At 34.7% G+C, this 19,311-nt stretch overlaps 2 protein-coding genes across 2 annotated transcripts in view; one reads left to right on the forward strand and one right to left on the reverse strand.

The window, feature by feature from the left end:
* atp6ap1lb (ATPase H+ transporting accessory protein 1 like b) overlaps nt 1-7,108 on the reverse strand; it is a 9,821-nt gene extending 2,713 nt beyond the window's left edge. The window contains exons 1-6 of the mRNA XM_016549186.1: nt 6,930-7,108; nt 3,068-3,108; nt 2,135-2,220; nt 1,629-1,870; nt 741-791; nt 396-639 (exon numbers count right to left, since the gene is read on the reverse strand). Of these exons, the coding sequence (XP_016404672.1) occupies nt 396-639; nt 741-791; nt 1,629-1,870; nt 2,135-2,220; nt 3,068-3,108; nt 6,930-7,030 (765 nt within the window). The 5' untranslated portion in view covers nt 7,031-7,108. The remainder of the gene's footprint in view (nt 1-395; nt 640-740; nt 792-1,628; nt 1,871-2,134; nt 2,221-3,067; nt 3,109-6,929) is intronic.
* Nucleotides 7,109-10,119: 3,011 nt separating this feature from the next.
* dnah12 (dynein, axonemal, heavy chain 12) overlaps nt 10,120-19,311 on the forward strand; it is a 28,670-nt gene continuing 19,478 nt past the window's right edge. Inside the window, exons 1-21 of the mRNA XM_016549187.1 lie at nt 10,120-10,185; nt 10,360-10,558; nt 12,272-12,359; nt 12,467-12,493; nt 12,598-12,787; nt 12,948-13,014; nt 13,156-13,317; nt 13,891-14,086; nt 14,218-14,406; nt 14,523-14,676; nt 14,797-14,888; nt 15,340-15,518; nt 15,705-15,840; nt 15,922-16,047; nt 16,130-16,264; nt 16,845-17,038; nt 17,172-17,409; nt 17,513-17,698; nt 17,811-18,011; nt 18,239-18,433; nt 18,574-18,695. Coding sequence (XP_016404673.1) covers nt 10,368-10,558; nt 12,272-12,359; nt 12,467-12,493; nt 12,598-12,787; nt 12,948-13,014; nt 13,156-13,317; nt 13,891-14,086; nt 14,218-14,406; nt 14,523-14,676; nt 14,797-14,888; nt 15,340-15,518; nt 15,705-15,840; nt 15,922-16,047; nt 16,130-16,264; nt 16,845-17,038; nt 17,172-17,409; nt 17,513-17,698; nt 17,811-18,011; nt 18,239-18,433; nt 18,574-18,695 — 3,068 coding nt within the window. The 5' untranslated portion in view covers nt 10,120-10,185; nt 10,360-10,367. The remainder of the gene's footprint in view (nt 10,186-10,359; nt 10,559-12,271; nt 12,360-12,466; nt 12,494-12,597; nt 12,788-12,947; nt 13,015-13,155; nt 13,318-13,890; nt 14,087-14,217; nt 14,407-14,522; nt 14,677-14,796; nt 14,889-15,339; nt 15,519-15,704; nt 15,841-15,921; nt 16,048-16,129; nt 16,265-16,844; nt 17,039-17,171; nt 17,410-17,512; nt 17,699-17,810; nt 18,012-18,238; nt 18,434-18,573; nt 18,696-19,311) is intronic.

Genomic DNA, 19,311 nt, shown 5'->3' on the forward strand with positions numbered 1-19,311 from the left:
AATAATAATTCCATGTAATTCCATTTTTGGGTTTCTGGGTTGTAAGATTGAGAGTCCTTACACTGAAAGGACAATCTGACTTTTTCAACACATCTCGCTGTTTTTTTTATTTATTTATTTATTTTTTCAGTTTTTTTTTTGTGCCATGTGAACAGCCCAAAATAAAGTTTCCAAAAGGGGGTATTTACGATGCCATAGAAGAACCATTTTTGATTCCAGTGATGGTTTTTCATGGAACCATAGATGCCAATGCAGAACTTTAGTTTTGTTTTGTTTTTTGAGAATTTACTATAAATAAATTCAAAGTAATTTTCAAATATGTCAGTAAAAACTCTCAGCAATACTGAACTTCAGTAAACTTCTGATAACTCTCAAGCACATTTTGTGGCAGCTACCTGAAAATCTGTGAAAGTGATGTGCCAGTTTGCCGAGCTGTCAGTGTGGGAGCTGGGCACCAGTAGGGTGTCATATTTCTGTAAGCTGCTGACATGCTGGCAGTGGTAAGAATAGGTGGCAGGGGCATAGACCTCCGTAGCATTGAATGTGGCCTCATGAGTCCAGTTGTAGTGGATGTGAACACTGTCCAGAGTGAACCAGTTCTGGCCTACTGATTCATAATATGTGTTGGACATCTGAAGCCTTCAGAAAACAGACAAGAGGAAGTAATTAACAAGTGAATGTAATTCTCAGCCCGTGAGGTTTTGCGCAAGCAAATATAGGAGAAGAAAAAGAGTGTTTACCTGATGACAAGTCCCCTGATGTCTTCCACATCACCCAAATGCAAAGATAGCCTATAAAAATGTAAGACTGTCATCAGTACAACTACAAAACAAAACTGTATCTGTGAATATATACATACGTAGAGTAAACCGCCAAATTCAAAATTCTTTTTATATTTTTTGAAAGAAGTTTCTTATGCTCACCAAGGCTGCATTTATTTGATCAACAGTAAAACAGTAATATCATGAATAATATTACAATAAAAATAACTTTTAATTATTAAAATGTCATTTTAACTTTGAAAACAGTCATACTATATTAATATTTTGATGTAATATTTTTGTGGTAATGTGTTACCATTTTGTCAGGATTGTTTGATGAATAGAAAGTTCAAAAGAACTGCATTTGTTTGAAATGTAGTATTTTGTAACATTATAAAGGTCTTTATTGTCACTTTTGATCAATTTAATGCATCCTTGTATAATAAAACTATTAATTTATTTTAAAAATATGGAACTGAGTATCCAAATACTTTTTTTATTTTAAACAATAAAGCTACTGTTTTATTATTTATTACTTTATTATTTTTTTGTTGAAATCAAAATGAAATTATTTTGTGAAATGTTTCTCTTAAATAAATGCCACTTGGTTCAATATTTTTTTAAATACCTTGTTACATAACAAAAATATATTTTAATATATAACATAATTGCTAATTGTCCACATATTTTTGAGGCCACTGTCCAAAATACAAAATCTACAAATATATATTCACTAACTTAAAACTAATATTCTAACTAGTAAATAAATAATACTATATTTAACAAAACACTTGCTTTTTTAGTTTTAGGCACCAGACAACTGAAATATATGATACTGAATCTATGGCAAGAAGAAGTTTTACATACGTGGCCTTCTCCTTTGTACAAACAGAGCCTTTGGTGTCTACTTGTGCATTGGGTCCAAATACCCTCTCTGTGAGGTCCAGGAAAGTGTTGTTTCTGTATCGAATAGCCAGTCTCTTCGCTTTGAAAAGGATGCATCTCTTGCCGTTGTAAGCTACAGTCAGTGGGGAATAGGGTCCCGAGCTGGTAGACTGTAGTAACTTCCGCTTGGTTCTGGGCTGGGCATGCAGATGCCATCCAAAAGGCTGTTTGAAAATGATAACAGGAAAAACTGAGCAACAATGTATGGAACAAGTGCATTATTGATGGGTTTTACAGAAGAAAACACTCAGGGTTCAGACAGCAGATATGACAGACATTCTCTGGCCCACAAATGTTTTTTTCCTCATGATACATTATTTTTTAAACCATCACTGTGTCGTGAGTCTTGTAGGATGCTGGGTGAATTAAGGCAGAGATGTTGCTTATGGAAGCCAAGGTCACATTGACTATCAGGGAAAATGCAATACCTGCAGTATTCTTCTGAGTGGATTTTCAGCTGCAGGCGAGTAACTCTCCTCGTGTGAGGCACTTGGACTCTCAACATGTTCTCCATCTGCATCACAAAATGTTGAAATAGGACAATGGGGGAGATGGCTTGGTGAGTTATTTCAGCACAGTAAATCGCTGCTTTACTTAGCACGCAAAGTGAATATACTAGGAAAAACAGCTTTCATTTCTGCGGTATGAAAGTGAAATTCAATAAGACAAATAAAAATCTAAGAGATAAAACTCTTGTTACAATCAGTACAATATGCGATGTAACCACAATAGAATATTGTATAATTCAATCTGAGAATTACATAATATTCTATTTGCATTAGCTTTTAAATAAAACCTCATTTTTAATCTGCCATGATACAACAGTTAGTATCAGTTTGATTGGTGGTGGGGATTTTTCAGTTTTTCAAGTTAAATCATTATTATTTGAATCATTATTATTAGTGATTCATTTAGTCATTTTCAGGCAACTGATTCATTAAAAAATACAGTTTTTTGTGAGTGAGTCATTGAATTGCTCACTCAACCGATTTGTTCAAAACACTTTTAGGAACAAACTCTACTGCTGTCTGTTATCTGGAGACATGCAATGTTTGATTCTGCTGTGGCTTCGTTTCGAAGCATTTTTGTAGGTGGAGCAAAAATAATTAACTTAAAATATAGTGTCTAAACTGTATGTTTATTGAAAAAGTCTTATCTACTGAAATGTAGCACAAAACTGTTTCATTCAACTTGGCGTCTCACACAATGTTTAACGTATCGCAGATAAATAGATAAACACAAGAATGCACAAAGTTAACAAAAATAATCCAGCAGAAATTATATTACCACATTTAAAGACGCTGGAAAGTTGAACAAATAATGCAAGCAACCCAAAAAGGATTCAAGTAATAGATACTGACCTGTTCTAATTCTCACAGCTTGATATGGTGGGACCTCCGAGCTGTAATGGAAAAACAAAGCAAAACAAAAAGGGGGTTGATCTCTTTGTGTCAGGCTGTGGCCTGCTTATCAACGTCTAAGACAGATTTCCCATAGATCCACTCAGCTTGATGCAGCAGTGATGCATGACCACAAGTCTGACATCTTCAGTCCAGATTAGCGTCTCAAGAGAAGACAAGACATTTAGTCGAATGTCATGATTCTCACGTGCTTAGCACCTTGAGTCCATCAACAAAGTGGGGGCTAAAAAAGACTTAATGGCACCTTGCGTATATGTACGCACATGTATATTTATCTCGTGACACCTCATCCCTCACGCTTGAACTTGCTGGATTATCCTTAGATGAACCGTTTATACGTCTAATCACAGAGATAATGAGCTTGGCGAATGATCTCCTAAAATCTTATTAAGAATCTGCCGGACTATCTGGGAGAAGGTTTCCTGCTGTGTGAATGTGTTGACGTCCAGAACTGGGCCTACATTAAAGCCTGTTCACCTGCAGTAAAGTCAGTAGGGTGTGTGAGTGCGAATGAGAGCATCAGATGACCCTGGTTTCCTCTCTTTAGGTTCATCTCTTATGTACCACACCAGTTTGGTCACCCCACCCACCTCTACTACACTGGAATTAATGCTTAGAGCTTTGTGATCATGTAAGAGATTAAAAAACAGCAAAACATCAGACTTGTGGGGAAAACAAACAGATTACCACATGGAGCATTTAAGTTCATTCAGTTCCTAAGCGCGATATGAGCACTGAATCAACAACGACGTAGCATATTGAGTCATAAAACCGCTATAATCCAATCAAGGTGACAACACGAATACAAATGCAGGTGTGAAAATCTAAAAAAAATGACATATGAAGAGCTTTAGAATTACATTTGTACAGTTTTTCTTCTCTCTGGCTAGTTTTGCTAAAAAAATAAAGTCAAAAAATGGAAATGACATATACAAATCATATATATTAGTAGCTCTAGAACTACATTTGTACTGTGGTTTCTTCTTTCTGCATAGTTGTGCTCAAAAATTAGGACCAAAAACAATGTAAGCACCCAAATGACATATAAAAATGACATATCAAGACCTTTAGAACTACATTTGTACAGTTTCTTCTTCTTTCCGGGTAGTTCTGCTAAAAATTCTAAACTAGAAACAGTGTAAGCACAGCAAATCTGGTCTTCAGAGCCCTGCTGAGGAGTGTGTGTGCACGAGGAGTGACTCTCGCCTTTGTTCTAATGCCAGTTTACCGAGGTCAGCAGCTGAGAACTGCGCTGCTGTCATTGGTTATGGCTGGACACAGTAGCCTAAGTGCTGAATTGAGCATTTATGTAATGAAAAGCAGCGCTCACACTATGTCTTCACCTCACTGCCGCTGTCAGAGCTCAATATCATCTTTTGCATATATAGATTATAGGTTTAGCATACAGATTAGCACAGTACACTAGCATACACTAGCACAGTACTCTACAAACACAACAATGTTTTAAAATAGATTTGTCTTTTTTAAGGACAATAATATTGTAGCCTTTGGTTTAATTCCGCTGGCTGCCATTTGTGTCTGTTTTGGTCTGCTGAGAAACTTGGGGAGGGTTGTAAACCACTCAACACTTTTTACTCCTAAAACACATTTCTGGACTAACAAGATCCCCAATGTTTCAACAGCCAGCAATGCTGTTCTTATCCCTATGAATCCTAAGCTTTAGATCTATCTAGGGAGAGATGGGCAAGTTGGTAGGTTGTTTACCATAGCTGCAGTTTATGCAGAACTAAAGGAAGACATCTTGATCTCTATCATATAATATCATATATAAAAGGCATGGATAACTGAGAAATTCTAGCAAGTAACAGATAGCAGAAAAATAACCACTTACTTCTAAATATAGCTTTGTTTCTTTGATCAACTCAACTTAAAAATTATTTATTTCCAACAGTTAACAATACTCATACAAAAATAAGTTAATAATATATTGTTAATATATTATTTTAAAATAACAGTTAAAAATATTTTAATAATAAATAAAGTCATATTTTAAATAATTAATTGTAATTAATATTTTTAAATAAGTTTGCTGATGTTTATCTAAAACTTACCATATAGAGTAGACATTTTTCAAACCTTATTTAAAATTTACAGAATGTAGCTAATAGATTAATAGCACAAAAAATAGGTTTAAAGTAATTTGTGAAATTTCACATTTGTATTTTTTTGTGAAACTTTGCAGAATTTTAACATTTATAAATGTAATAACATATATTAATGGCTGCTTTTATTATTCCTGCTTGTTCTCATGCAGTAATATCAGATGTTACCTCTGATTTTGTAAATAAATCTAAATTTGAGCATTTATGTAATGAAAAGCAGCGCTCACACTATGTCTTCACCTCACTGCCGCTGTCAGAGCTCAATATCATCTTTTGCATATATAGATTATAGGTTTAGCATACAGATTAGCACAGTACACTAGCATACACTAGCACAGTACTCTACAAACACAACAATGTTTTAAAATAGATTTGTCTTTTTTAAGGACAATAATATTGTAGCCTTTGGTTTAATTCCGCTGGCTGCCATTTGTGTCTGTTTTGGTCTGCTGAGAAACTTGGGGAGGGTTGTAAACCACTCAACACTTTTTACTCCTAAAACACATTTCTGGACTAACAAGATCCCCAATGTTTCAACAGCCAGCAATGCTGTTCTTATCCCTATGAATCCTAAGCTTTAGATCTATCTAGGGAGAGATGGGCAAGTTGGTAGGTTGTTTACCATAGCTGCAGTTTATGCAGAACTAAAGGAAGACATCTTGATCTCTATCATATAATATCATATATAAAAGGCATGGATAACTGAGAAATTCTAGCAAGTAACAGATAGCAGAAAAATAACCACTTACTTCTAAATATAGCTTTGTTTCTTTGATCAACTCAACTTAAAAATTATTTATTTCCAACAGTTAACAATACTCATACAAAAATAAGTTAATAATATATTGTTAATATATTATTTTAAAATAACAGTTAAAAATATTTTAATAATAAATAAAGTCATATTTTAAATAATTAATTGTAATTAATATTTTTAAATAAGTTTGCTGATGTTTATCTAAAACTTACCATATAGAGTAGACATTTTTCAAACCTTATTTAAAATTTACAGAATGTAGCTAATAGATTAATAGCACAAAAAATAGGTTTAAAGTAATTTGTGAAATTTCACATTTGTATTTTTTTGTGAAACTTTGCAGAATTTTAACATTTATAAATGTAATAACATATATTAATGGCTGCTTTTATTATTCCTGCTTGTTCTCATGCAGTAATATCAGATGTTACCTCTGATTTTGTAAATAAATCTAAATTCAACTAAATATTTATGCTACTCCAGCTCTGATATGAGTAAAGATATTCAGCAACTGCAAAAGAGAACAATAAACTGATTATTTAATGTACTCAGAGATGCTCATATAGCCAGTGCCATCACGATCTCACTTCTTTCTTCTGTTTCTTGGAGTAGCATCTGTAAACTGACTCCTACAGACACTGGATGGGGTCTGCCTGCTGTCCCATTGTCATAGCCATGTTTGCATGTCTTATAGTTACAGCGAAGAAAAACTGCAGCAGAACCACAACATGCTCTGAATCTAGAGCCCACACACGTCAAATTAATTCCTGAGTTCCACGAATGCTCTTTCACCATTTTCCTAATAAAGCGCATTTTCTTGCTATCTCTTGCCCACTGTAAAAGACTAAGACAGTGCATCAGCTGCACAGCATCACTGCCCCATTCCCCCTCCCCACGCTAGAGCTGAAAGCGCAGCTCTTACCTCCTGTCCAGGATCGCAGGCACTTGATCGAAGGGAGGGGACAGAGAGATAAACACACACAGTAACAGAGAAAAAAACAGGAAAAGCTTGTGTTTAGCCATTGAGACAATCTGACGAGACTGCCAGAGATGAGGTCTGCTTCATAATCTGCTCTGAACGCACATCCTTAAACCTGGGCTCTCTGAAGGGCGGCCCGCGCAGCCAATCAACGGGCAGGGGGGAGATAATCGTGCGTCATTCGCCTCACAGCCTTCATTCTTGCAGCCTTTCTCTCCCCCCACGCTCCTCTACCCCTCCCCTATCGTTTTTCTCTCTTCTGCACCCTCTCTCTGATACAAACATACAGTAGCTGCCGGCTGACCTCAAGCAAAGGGTTTATGCATTTCAACTCCCGTCCCAGGAGCCTAGTTTCATAAGCACTGCATATCTGGCATGGCTAGAAATTAGTGGAGAGTGTGAATTTGTGTTGAAGCACAATTAAAGGCTGTGACAACTGACCTAGATTTACACTGAGAGCTTTGATAACCAAAATTAATCAAACACTAGAAACCTACTAAACCTTTCAATGTCCATCGTGCATAGCAGGGTTATTATTAACTAAAACTAAAACCATAAAAAAAATGCATTATTTTTAAATAAAATAAACATGAACTAAAATAAAATATTAAAAATGAACTTAATTTAATTTCAGCTACACTGTAAAAAATGAATTTTGCAAGAAAACACTGTTTTCATTTCATTTTTAATTCAGTGTGTTACTTGCCATTTCTTTGTAATTGTTTGTGATATTTAATAGTATTTCTGAGTGAAATTTGTTGGTTCATAAACCATTTTCTCACTTTCATTTAGTTTAAGTGCTAAAATAAAACAAAAACCTTAACTATAATTAAAATGAAAATGTACTAAAATCTCATTCGAAATATTATCAAAAATTATAATAGTATTTCAGTGATACTAAAATAACACTGGTGCATTGCATAACAATCTTAAAGGTATAATACACCCCAAAATTATTATTTTTACTCACCCTTCATGTCATTCCAAACCTGTATGGTTTTATTTTTCTCTGTGAAACACAAAAGAAGATATTTTTAATCGTTTCAGATGTTTTTTCCATATTAAAGTCATTGGGGTTCAAAACAACCTGGACCTCATTGGCTTTTGTGGTATGGCATGTTTTAAAAAAGCAAGAAACGATTTGTGCATTTTAATATACAACTATAGAAAAACTTCTACATTTATGGGCAACATTGTGTTATCTAAATGTATACTGCCTAAATACCAGCAGAGTGGTTTTAGTGAGCCAAGTGGGTCATTTGGCCCTTGTCTTGAATGTGCTTACAGTGTGATTGATGAGCAGAGTGACAACTGTCAGTCATCTTCACTGGGTTAGACAGACCTATTTTAATGTCGTGAAATGCAATGTAGACAAATGTTCACAATGTGTGGCGCTGCTTTCACTCATAATGGTAGAAATAAAATCATAAAATAAAAGCTTTCTTTGTCAAACAGACCAATATTGCAGAAAATGCAGAATGTATTTTATTCAAATTTATAAACTACAAAGGATGAACTACTAACATTTGAGGAGCCGTACGAAACTATGCTGAGGCCAGAATGTAGTTTGTATAAATGTTCTTGCAAACTGGCACCTCTGATTTGGAACCACCCAGACAGTCTTGTTCTCTCAGACTGGCTTTGTTATGATTTTGCTTACATGAGGAGTCATTTTCAGGCGAAGGACGTTTACTGGACCACTGTGGCTGCAAATGAATCACACCCAGACTGTTCACACCCAGACAGACAAAGTAGGATCGCTCTGAAGGTAATTAAACTAGGGGGCATCTAGCAGTACTACATTAATCACACCATGTGCATTGGATTGTGAACGCCCTGTTGTAATGATGTTGGGGAAATGTTGCCCTCTTGTGGTGTTCATAAAATCAACATTGGCTTTTGTTTCACGTTTCATGAGTTTGGTCATGAATGCATACTTTGTTCCGCACCATCAATCATTATCCTTGCTAATTACTGATGTCCACATTAGAACATGCAAATAAGTATGCTATTATATTGTCAAGGTATAACAAAAAGAAGCACATACATTTCTCCCCCACATTTAAAACTTCAGAGCTTTGATATTAAAACTAAGCATTTAAATATCATCTCAGTAAGACATATTATTGGAAGATACTTTATAGAGTCACAACTGATGTTTATATGCATTTTAAGTAGTCTGCTATACTGTTATAAAGATCTTGGTGATTTATATTACAAGCTATCAGGATTTTGTCTTACTTTTTGGCCATGTAAATAACAACAACTGCACCAAATATTTTTTCTCACTTTGGGCCTCTAAATAAAATGTAGGTGTCCCCCTCAAACAAAATATAAAACGCATTTTTTTCCCCTAAAGGTTCAAAAATACATTTAAAAAATATTACAAGTAGCAAATTGAAAACCTATTAAAAATACATTTTAAAATAAGTTTATTATACTGTAGTACATTTAACAAGAAATGAGAAGCACTGATTATAAAAAATAAAATAAATATATATTAAAACAAACTGATAAAATATATAGACAAAATATTAAGGGCTTTGGCGTTCTTTAAAGATGAAATAACTTGGATTTATCGTTATTCTAACGTTTTAAACCCTTGTTGACATCATCTTAAAAATATAATATTTAAAAATATTACATATTATATTTAATATAAAATATGAGATAAAAGCGTCTGCTAAATGCATAAATTTAATTAAAATTAAAAATGTCATTGTTCACTCACCCTCATGCCTGGTTCCAAAGTCGCTTGACTTTCTTTCTTCTGTAAAACACAAAAGTTCGTCAGAATTTTGGAAACTGACAGCCTAACTCACAGTTCACAGTACTTTTATTGCGTATTTTTCCTTAATAAAAAAGCTAAATGATGAATGAGTCTGTCATTTTGTTTAAAATGTCGGTGCTCTGAACTGACAAGCTTACACGTTTGCAATACACAAAATAAAGAAAATCATACAGGTTTGGAGTTAATTATTACTTATATTTTTCTTCTTTTTATTTATTTAGGAATGAAGTATTCCTTTAAGAGATATCTTACTGACCGTCCTAACATGCGTTCTCTGATAGATTGTGCATCCATGGCAACCAATGTGTTGACGGAAATTCCACAAATGCAACAAACTTGTATCAGTTTGGAGCTCAGAGCAAAAATACCGTTAGGAGTATGAATGACGCGTCAAAGCTACTATAAACGGTAAAATGCCTAATCACTCACTTTACATACTTATTTGTAATTTAGGTTTCCATAATTATTTGTAATTTAGGATTCAATACAGTACTTTGTTTTGGAGTATGCGGATGCGCCAGAATTCTTAAACACAGTAGCCTAATATATGCCAAACGGAACAAATATCGTATTTTCTTTTAGTCGCTGAAATGCCGACCTCGGCAGGTGCATTGAAGTCCCAGGTGGGTGGTTTGAGGAGGCACAATGTCCTGCCTCCTATCCCAAGCCCACCGGTCCAGGAGGGAGCGTCAGGCCTTCCAGAGAGCAGACTAGCCGTGAGGAGAAAACTCCTGCAGCACAGGAGGAGCAAACAACAGCAGCAACAGCTCCAGAACATGATGTAAGAGCTTTGCTGTTGTGTTTAATCGCTGCTAGTGTTTTTATTGACTTTGTTAATAGGCTGTTGACAATTATCATAGGCATTTTTATTCAAGATAAAGATTTTGATTGAAATATGCATGTATACATTAAAATAAACGCCACCGTTCAAAAGTTTGGTGTCAGTAAAAATAAAATAGTATTTATAAATAAAATAGTACTTTTGTTCAGCAATGATTCATTCAAGTGATCAAAAGTAACAGTAAAGACAGGATTTCAATTTCAAATAAATGATGTTCTTTTGTTTTGAACCTTCTGTTCATTAAAGAATCCTTTAAAATGCATCACAGTTTCAGCAAAAATATTAAGCAGCACAACTGTTTTCATCCTTGATAATAATAAGAAATGTTTCTTGAGCAGCAAGTCACAGCACATTAGAATGTTTTCGGAAGAATGATTTCTTATGTGATGCTGAAAACTGGAGTAATGGCTGCTGATTTCAGCTTTGACAGAAATAAATTACATTTTAAAATATATTAAAATAGCAAACATTCTAAATTAAAGCAATAAGCCCCAAGAAGCCGTGGTTTACAGTGAATTTATAACAGCTAAGGGGCGTTGTTAGGCACGACGCGAAGCGGTTGCAACAGTCAGTTGTGGTTGCAACAAAGTGGTTGCCGAGCAACACACAAACGTAAACAAAGGTGTATGTTTATAGAGTAATATACAACAGCTTTGAACATGGCTCAGCCAATCAGAATCAAGGACCGGAACTATGCATTTTATAAAGTGAATTTATAACAGCTAAGGGGCGTTGTTACGACGCGAAGCAAAGTGTAATGACATTAATAAAAACAGTATTCTTCCACCAAACAATGTAGTTCCTCAGAAACAGTTGTGGTTGCAACAAAGTAGTTGCCGAGCAACACACAAAGTAAACAAAGGTGTATGTTTGTAGAGTAATTTACAACAGCTTAGAATGCGGCTCAACCAATCAGAAACAAGGACCGGAACTATCCGTTTTATAATGTAATTTTTTAAACAATATTGCTGTTTTTACTGTATTTTATAATAAATGCAGCCTTGGTGAGCATGAGAGACTTCTCTGTAAAATGTTTAAATGTTTAATCTTACTGTACAATTACTTTCTAAGTGTTTCACTTTTGTAAACACCTTTTTGTTGCAGTTCACTTAAAACTAATTTTTAATGTTTTAAAGTACACATTCAAAAAAAGTGGCCAATTAAAGCAACACACAAAGTAAACAAAGGTGTATGTTTGTAGAGTAATTTACAACAGCTTAGAATGCGGCTCAACCAATCAGAAACAAGGACCGGAACTATCCGTTTTATAATGTAATTTTTTTAACAATATTGCTGTTTTTACTGTATTTTATAATAAATGCAGCCTTGGTGAGCAGAGAGACTTCTCTGTAAAATGTTTAAATGTTTAATCTTACTGTACAATTACTTTCTAAGTGTTTCACTTTTGTAAACACCTTTTTGTTGCAGTTCACTTAAAACTAATTTTTAATGTTTTAAAGTACACATTCAAAAAAAGTGGCCAATTAATTAATGCATGGTCTTAAAAATGACATGTAGTAATTATCCAAAAATTAGAAAAACGTTTGCCATAGTTTTAGATAAAACATATTAGGATACTGTTGCTGTTTATACTTGAAGTGACGTCAACTATAGTAGAGTAATATTGTAATGTGATATCTGCAATTGTGTTAGAGTTGACAGGGCAATGCAAGCTTACATGCGGGCCAAGGAAGCAGGACCGACATCTCCTCCGTCTCCTGAACCAGAGCTTCCCTCAACAGTATGAACTCTTCACTTGATCACACATCTCATACACCATACGATTGAAAAAAATCTCATGTAGATGTATTGTATTTGTTAATAATGTCATTTATTTTTGTTTTCCAGATTATCAGTGAAGAGAGGAAACAATATGTATGCTATTTTTACCTCATAATAAGCCTCATTATTATAATTTTTTTTCTGGTGGGTCTTTTCATTTCATTGTGTTTTATACTTTTCTCTCCATATTCTCCTAGATGAACTACTTGTTCCTGAAAGAGTGTGTTGAGCAAAGTCCTGTTGCACCCTTTCAGCAGCAGTGGCTGGATGCCATGTTGGCCCGTGTGCCCCATCGGCTCCGCCAGGGGCCCGGCAGGCAAGAGTTGCTTGAAGACATATGCAAAGAGGTCAGTGAGACCTACCTCAGAGTCATGACCAAGCACAGAGGTGAGTCCAATTGATGCTCTGGTATATATTCACAGAAAATAATACAAATTCTAGATCTTTTGTGTGTGTGTGTGCGCGTGTGTGTGTTTTAAAGTTTTTATTTATAAAGCAACTTAAACCTTTGGGTTTTCATTAGGTTGTTATTAATGTTTTTTTCTAGTAAGCACTGTACTAAAAGATCCACAGTCAACTGACACAATTTCTCAAGAGAGCAACGGATCTGCTGAGTAAGTGTGCAGATTGTAAATAAATAATAATACATAAAATTTAAATATTCTAGCATTATTTAACTTAATGATCTTAATACGGCCAGATTATGAAGTGTACCTGATAAAAGGGCAGTTCTTATGATCTTGGTTTTGCTTCACCAGAATTCTAGATTTCTCCTGTCCATGGCATGACAGCTTTGTGCAGAGTCGAAAAGAGATGCAGAAGAATCTACACATATTACATCCAGTCATGAAGAATGTCCTTGATATTTGTTACAGCACGTTCTCCCACCTGCTCCTTATTGATCTCTCAGACTGCAGGTACTGCCGTTACGTTTGTTATCTGGAATCATTCATTTTCTGATTACATGCTGTATATTTGTTGCTTGGGTCAATGGCAAGTAAGTATTTCCAAGATGATGAAAAGGATAAATCTTTTGACAATCAAATTCAAACCACAAGCAGCAAGGCTGCACACATATGTAATCTTTGTATTTATGTTTGTTTTAAACATTATTGAAAACATTTACACCATACACTTTCAAAAATAAATAAATAATGATTCTTCATTCAGCCATCAAATAGAAAAATGTAAAAAATAAATAAATAAATACACTTGCCATGAGGGTCTAATGTCCTGTTTTATGGCTTTAATGTGACATGACAGTAACATGAATTCCTGCATGTTGATTTGATTTGGTGGATTAAAGTTAACAAACATTAATAAAAAAACATAGCTGCTTTTTAAATAATAATAAATAAATTTTAAATGAGACTTTTAAGACTGAAAACATTGAAAAAAATGATTTTTAAAATTATTTTAGAAGTATATTCAAGTATCCATATGAATTGAAATTTGAATGTGTAATGCACATCTTGAAACCTGCTATAAAGGTCCACAGGGCCTGTAGACTGTGAAAGTCTGAAGAACAAAGTGGCTGTTGTGTGCGAGAGGGTAGAGGACAGACTCATGAAATCCTGGTTCCCCAAAGTCATTCACCTGCTCACCAGCAAAGACACTGTGCAGAAAGTCAAACCCAAAAAGCTTGACTCCTTTTACAACTGTGCCTCAACGCTTTTATCCAATCAGGTGAGCTGAGTATTATTTGTCACACAGTTTTATATCTGCTATCATTGTCTATGCATTTTTTTTTCCAACTATTGATGTTTTGATGTTGACTAAGGATAATGGAATAATTGGTTTTGTTTACCCTTTTTTAGCTAAAGGCACTAGTTGAGAGGAGTGTGGTGGCATTTGTCAGCTTGTTTAATCCCCTCAACATCAGCAAGCTTCCCCTTTTCAAGATGGACTTAATATTTGATGATGAGAAGATGGATTTTTATCCTAATTTTCGTGATCTAGAGGAGGCTGTGCTTGAAATTGCAAACCTGATCAGCAATACCGTGCAGGTTGGGAAATATATATTGATGTGCAGTTGTGTTGCACATAATTATTTTGACTATGTGAATCAGATCGGATGAGTTTATGAGCTCATGTTTGATATTAAGTCCTGCCTGTCCCACAGAGAGTGCAGACGGTCCAGGCATGGCTAGCAGAGGGCAACATTTCTGTAGTGGATGCCAAGCTCCCAGATCATGTTCAGATGTGGGCACAGACCACTCTTAGGAATGCTGTAAGAATAAACTTGGATGGACCTGCTAAACACTTCCAGAGCTATGGTAAGCAAAACCCAAAACACCCTAGCAACCACATATGAATGGGTTAAAACCACATAGAACAATGTGTAATGTGTTTTGTGACTCTCTATTATTCTGCTCAATTACATGAATATTGTTTAGTTGACAGCTATGACTGGTTAGTCGATGGGACGGCACAGTCTCAAGTGGAGACATTAATGGAAGAAGAGCATTCTTTTGATGAGTACACCAAGGTCAGCTTATGTTTAATTCAATATATTATATACACTACTGTTCAAAAGTTTGAGGTTGGTAGGATTGTACTTTTTTATGTTTTTAAAAGAAGTCTCTTATGCTTACCAAGACTGCATCTATTTAATCAGAAATACAGTAAAAACAGTATTATTGTGAAACATTATTACAATTTAAAATAAATGTTTTATTTTTTTTATATATTTTAATTTAATGTAATTATAATTTAATTTATTTTATGTAATTATATTGATGATGGAAAGTTCAGAAGATTAATTTTTAATATTTTTTTTTAAAGTCCTAATTAATTACGTTCAAAAGAAAAAAATCTTACTTACCCCAAAGTTTTGAACAGAAATGTATTTTTACTTATATGCTAAGGTGTCTGTTTTATTTTTTTGTGTTTAATCTGTTGTATACTACATGTCTGTGTGTTCATATATCACATGTCAGCAAGTGGAACGGTTTCGGGCATTGTCGCAAGAGATCTCTGGTCTTCCCTCTCTGATCCATTTTGACATGGTACAACTGGACTGTGAGGAGCTCAAACAAGGACTTGCAAAGAAAGCGAACACCCTTTCCGAAATCATTGTGGGGAAGCTTGTTAGTTCACACCATCAATGCAGTCTTCTGTAAGTTCAGTGCTTGAGTTGTTTTTGCCAATGTATTAGGAACATTTCACCCCAAAATGAATATTCTATCATCATTTATTCACCCTTTTATGTCTTCTAAAACCTGTGTGACATTTTTAGATAAACTATCCCTTTGTCTAATTTCTCTTTCGATCTGCGATGTATATATCTTTTTTTTTTTTTCAGGATTTGTAAAGAGTTTGAGGCTATTCGGGACAGGGCTTTAAAAGTGCCTGAAACAACAGAGGACATGATGGAAATGATTACTTACATTGGTCAGGTGAAAACCAAGGGAATAGAGGAGCTCAACAATAGGATAACGGTGGGTACCTCAAAACTATTTATTTTAAATGTTCTTACTGCGAATAACAAATCAAATAACTTTTTATATAACTTTTTCTAGGAAGCACAACACAGGATGAATTATTTGATGGATGTACATATTTTTGATGCAGAGCATCTTGAACTGAATGCCACAGTACTGCTCTGGCCACAAAACATTTACCCGATCTTCGATCAAAGTGATGAGGTGATGTTTTGAAAGGACATAAAGTAAATCAAAAATACAAACTTGTTTCTGTTAGAAGGACTTATGCACTCTGTTGTTGTAGGTGATGGAAGAAGCCAAGCAGAAGGGTCAACAAGAACTTCAAGGCCGAAGAGAGAAGCTACTTCTAGAGCTAGAGAAAGTAGGCCGCAGGATGGAGGAATTTGCACAATGCTCTGAACTTGATATGATGCAACAGGTATATTACAAACTGAAATCTTCAGTTGATTTGTCCAGTTAAAATAACAGTTGGCGTAAAATGAAAATTTTGTCAGCCAAATATCATTTACTCAGTCACATCATTTCAAACCCATATTATTTCTTTCTTTTATGAAACACATGACATGAAGGTGAGAAAAGGATGTCAAAGTTTTCTTTTTGGGCTAAACTATTTATTTGACCTGATCTGGCATGATTACTTGACTTCTGAAAGAAATCAGGGCTTTATATTGTAATACTTCCTCTCCTTTCCAGTATGCTTCTGATGTGAGAACAGTGCAGAAAAGAATTCAGGACACTGAGGAATCAATTGTCTTTATCAACAAAGAAGAAGCCCTGCGTAAAATGAAAATTTTGTTAGCCAAATATCATTTACTCAGTCACATCATTTCAATCCCATATTATTTCTTTCTTTTATGAAACACATGACATGAAGGTGAGAAAAGGATGTCAAAGTTTTATTTTTGGGCTAAACTATTTATTTGACCTGATCTGGCATGATTACTTGACTTCTGAAAGAAATCAGGGCTTTATATTGTAATACTTCCTCTCCTTTCCAGTATGCTTCTGATGTGAGAACAGTGCAGAAAAGAATTCAGGACACTGAGGAATCAATTGTCTTTATCAACAAAGAAGAAGCCCTTTACAAATGGGACCAAACCTCATACCCAGAGGTGGAGGTGATAAAGGAATCTATTGAGCCCTATCAGAAGCTCTTCAACTTAGTTCTGAAATGGCAACGCACAAGAAAGAGGTATCATATTCTTCTTATCCAATTATTATAATGGATCACCTAGTTTTCACTATTTTCAGACAGTTTCTTTTTCTCTCCAAGAACTTGATTAATGTTATAAAGAATGACATCTTATCCTGTCATTTGAGTGTAGATGGATGGACGGGTCTTTCTTGGATTTGAATGGTGAGAGTATAGAGCTGGAGGTTGAGGAGTACTTCAGAGAAATATACAAGATGCAGAAGTTCTTCCAGCAGAAACAGAAGAAGGCAGAGCAAGAGAAGGAGAAAATAGCAGGACTAAAGAGGAAGCCCAAAGAGGAGGAGGACAAACAGGAGAGTGCCACTTTTCTCATTTGCACCAATGTTGTGGAGCAAGTCAAAGAGTTCAAGGTAGTGTTTACATCCTATTAAACAATTAACAGTGTTCATGGAATTATCACATCATTTTGATTTTTGGGTGAATTGTCCCTTTAAAATTATTTCCTATTCTTAGGAGTACATTCCATTGGTGTCCATCATGTGTAACCCCGGCATCAGACCTCGACACTGGGAGCAAATGTCAGAAATTGCAGGCAATGACTTGACCCCTGACTCTGGAAGCACGCTGCGCAAAATCCTTAAACAGAACCTCACCCCGTACCTGGAACTGTTTGAGAACATCAGTGCAGGAGCCAGCAAAGTAATAACACTGTGAATCAACACCCGTATGATTTATTGCAGTTCCTGTATGCAGTTATATGCCATAAAGAGAGAAAACAACTCACATGTTTTTGGAAACTGTTCACTTTCAGGAATTCGCTCTGGAGAGGGCCATGCAGAATATGATGGAGGTTTGGGATACGGTGTCATTTCAATATCATCCATACAGGGACACTGGCGTGTCCATCCTGTCCTCTGTGGATGAGATTCAAACCATGCTGGATGACCAGATAGTGAAAACCCAAACTATGAGAGGCTCTCCTTTCATCAAGCCTTTTGAGACAGAAATAAAGGTGAGATCGAGGTTGAGGGATGGGCATTTCAAGAAATGAGTAATTAGTTATTTGAGAATTAAAATGTATATTTAGTTTTATTCAAAAATGTGAACCAATATCACAAACGGTTTCAAAATAAGCTTGCTTCAAAAACCTCTAAAGTTTTAAAAATAGCTAAAAATATGCTGTAAGTTTTCTTGATCATGGGCAAGGAATAGTGAGCAAGTTTTGTTGTTTTAAACCAGACCTGGGAGGAACGTTTGATTCGTATCCAAGACACTATAGATGAGTGGCTGAAGGTACAACATCAGTGGCTATACCTCGAGCCCATCTTCAGTTCTGAGGATATAATGAAGCAGATGCCTGAGGAGGGCCGTCTCTTCCAGATTGTAAACAAACACTGGAAAGAGGTCATGATTCACTGTGTGAAGGACCCAAAGGTGATGACATATACTAAATACAAACAATAAAATAATTGGAGGTTTAGAAATCATTTTGCTTATGTTCTAGCTTATGTTCTCATTTATTGGGTTTTTTATGTTTGAAAAAACTAATACCAATAATCCTCCCATTTGCACAGGTTTTAGCTGCTACTTCTCTGCCTGGATTGTTTGAAAAACTGCAAGAGTCCTACATCCTCCTTGAGAACATTATGAAGGGCTTGAATGCATACCTTGAAAAGAAAAGATTGTTTTTTCCACGGTAATATATTTAATATTTTGCATGTTTTAAGCTAAAGTACTTTTTTTTTTTCAATTTAAAAAATAAGCCATTCATATGTAGATTTTACTGAAAACTGCAACTAAAAGCATGCTGTTTGTTTGATCATTCTAACAAGTTCTGCCACAACAACACTGGCTTAACCAATGATGTGAGTTTGGGACAGGGCTAACTTTTTTTTTGACCAGTGGCAGACAACATACTTGGAAACAGTCATTATTTTTGCAGTTTCATTCAGTGATGCTACACAAAGTGTTATTTTAGTAATCATTTATATACTATGATAGTATTTATTCATATTTTATTTTTATATTTTCAATTTTAACGTTAGTTTGTTTTGTTAATTTAATTGCTTTTGTCATTTGTATAATTTTTATAAAAAAGTATTTAGTTTAAATATATAATTTTATTTCTAATTCTTATTTTTATTTAATGTATTTTGTTTTAATTAATTAATTTTTTATTTTATTTTAGTTTTAGTAATTTTAGTATTTCAGCTTAATCTTATTTATTTCAGTTATTTACCAAAGCAACATTTCTCCTTTTTTCTGCTAATATTTATATTTTAATTTCAAAAAACAATTTTAATAGTTACTTG

This window comes from Sinocyclocheilus rhinocerous, unplaced genomic scaffold (assembly GCF_001515625.1).
Source record: "Sinocyclocheilus rhinocerous isolate Xijiao unplaced genomic scaffold, SAMN03320098_v1.1 scaffold72, whole genome shotgun sequence".
Lineage (NCBI taxonomy): Eukaryota > Metazoa > Chordata > Actinopteri > Cypriniformes > Cyprinidae > Sinocyclocheilus > Sinocyclocheilus rhinocerous.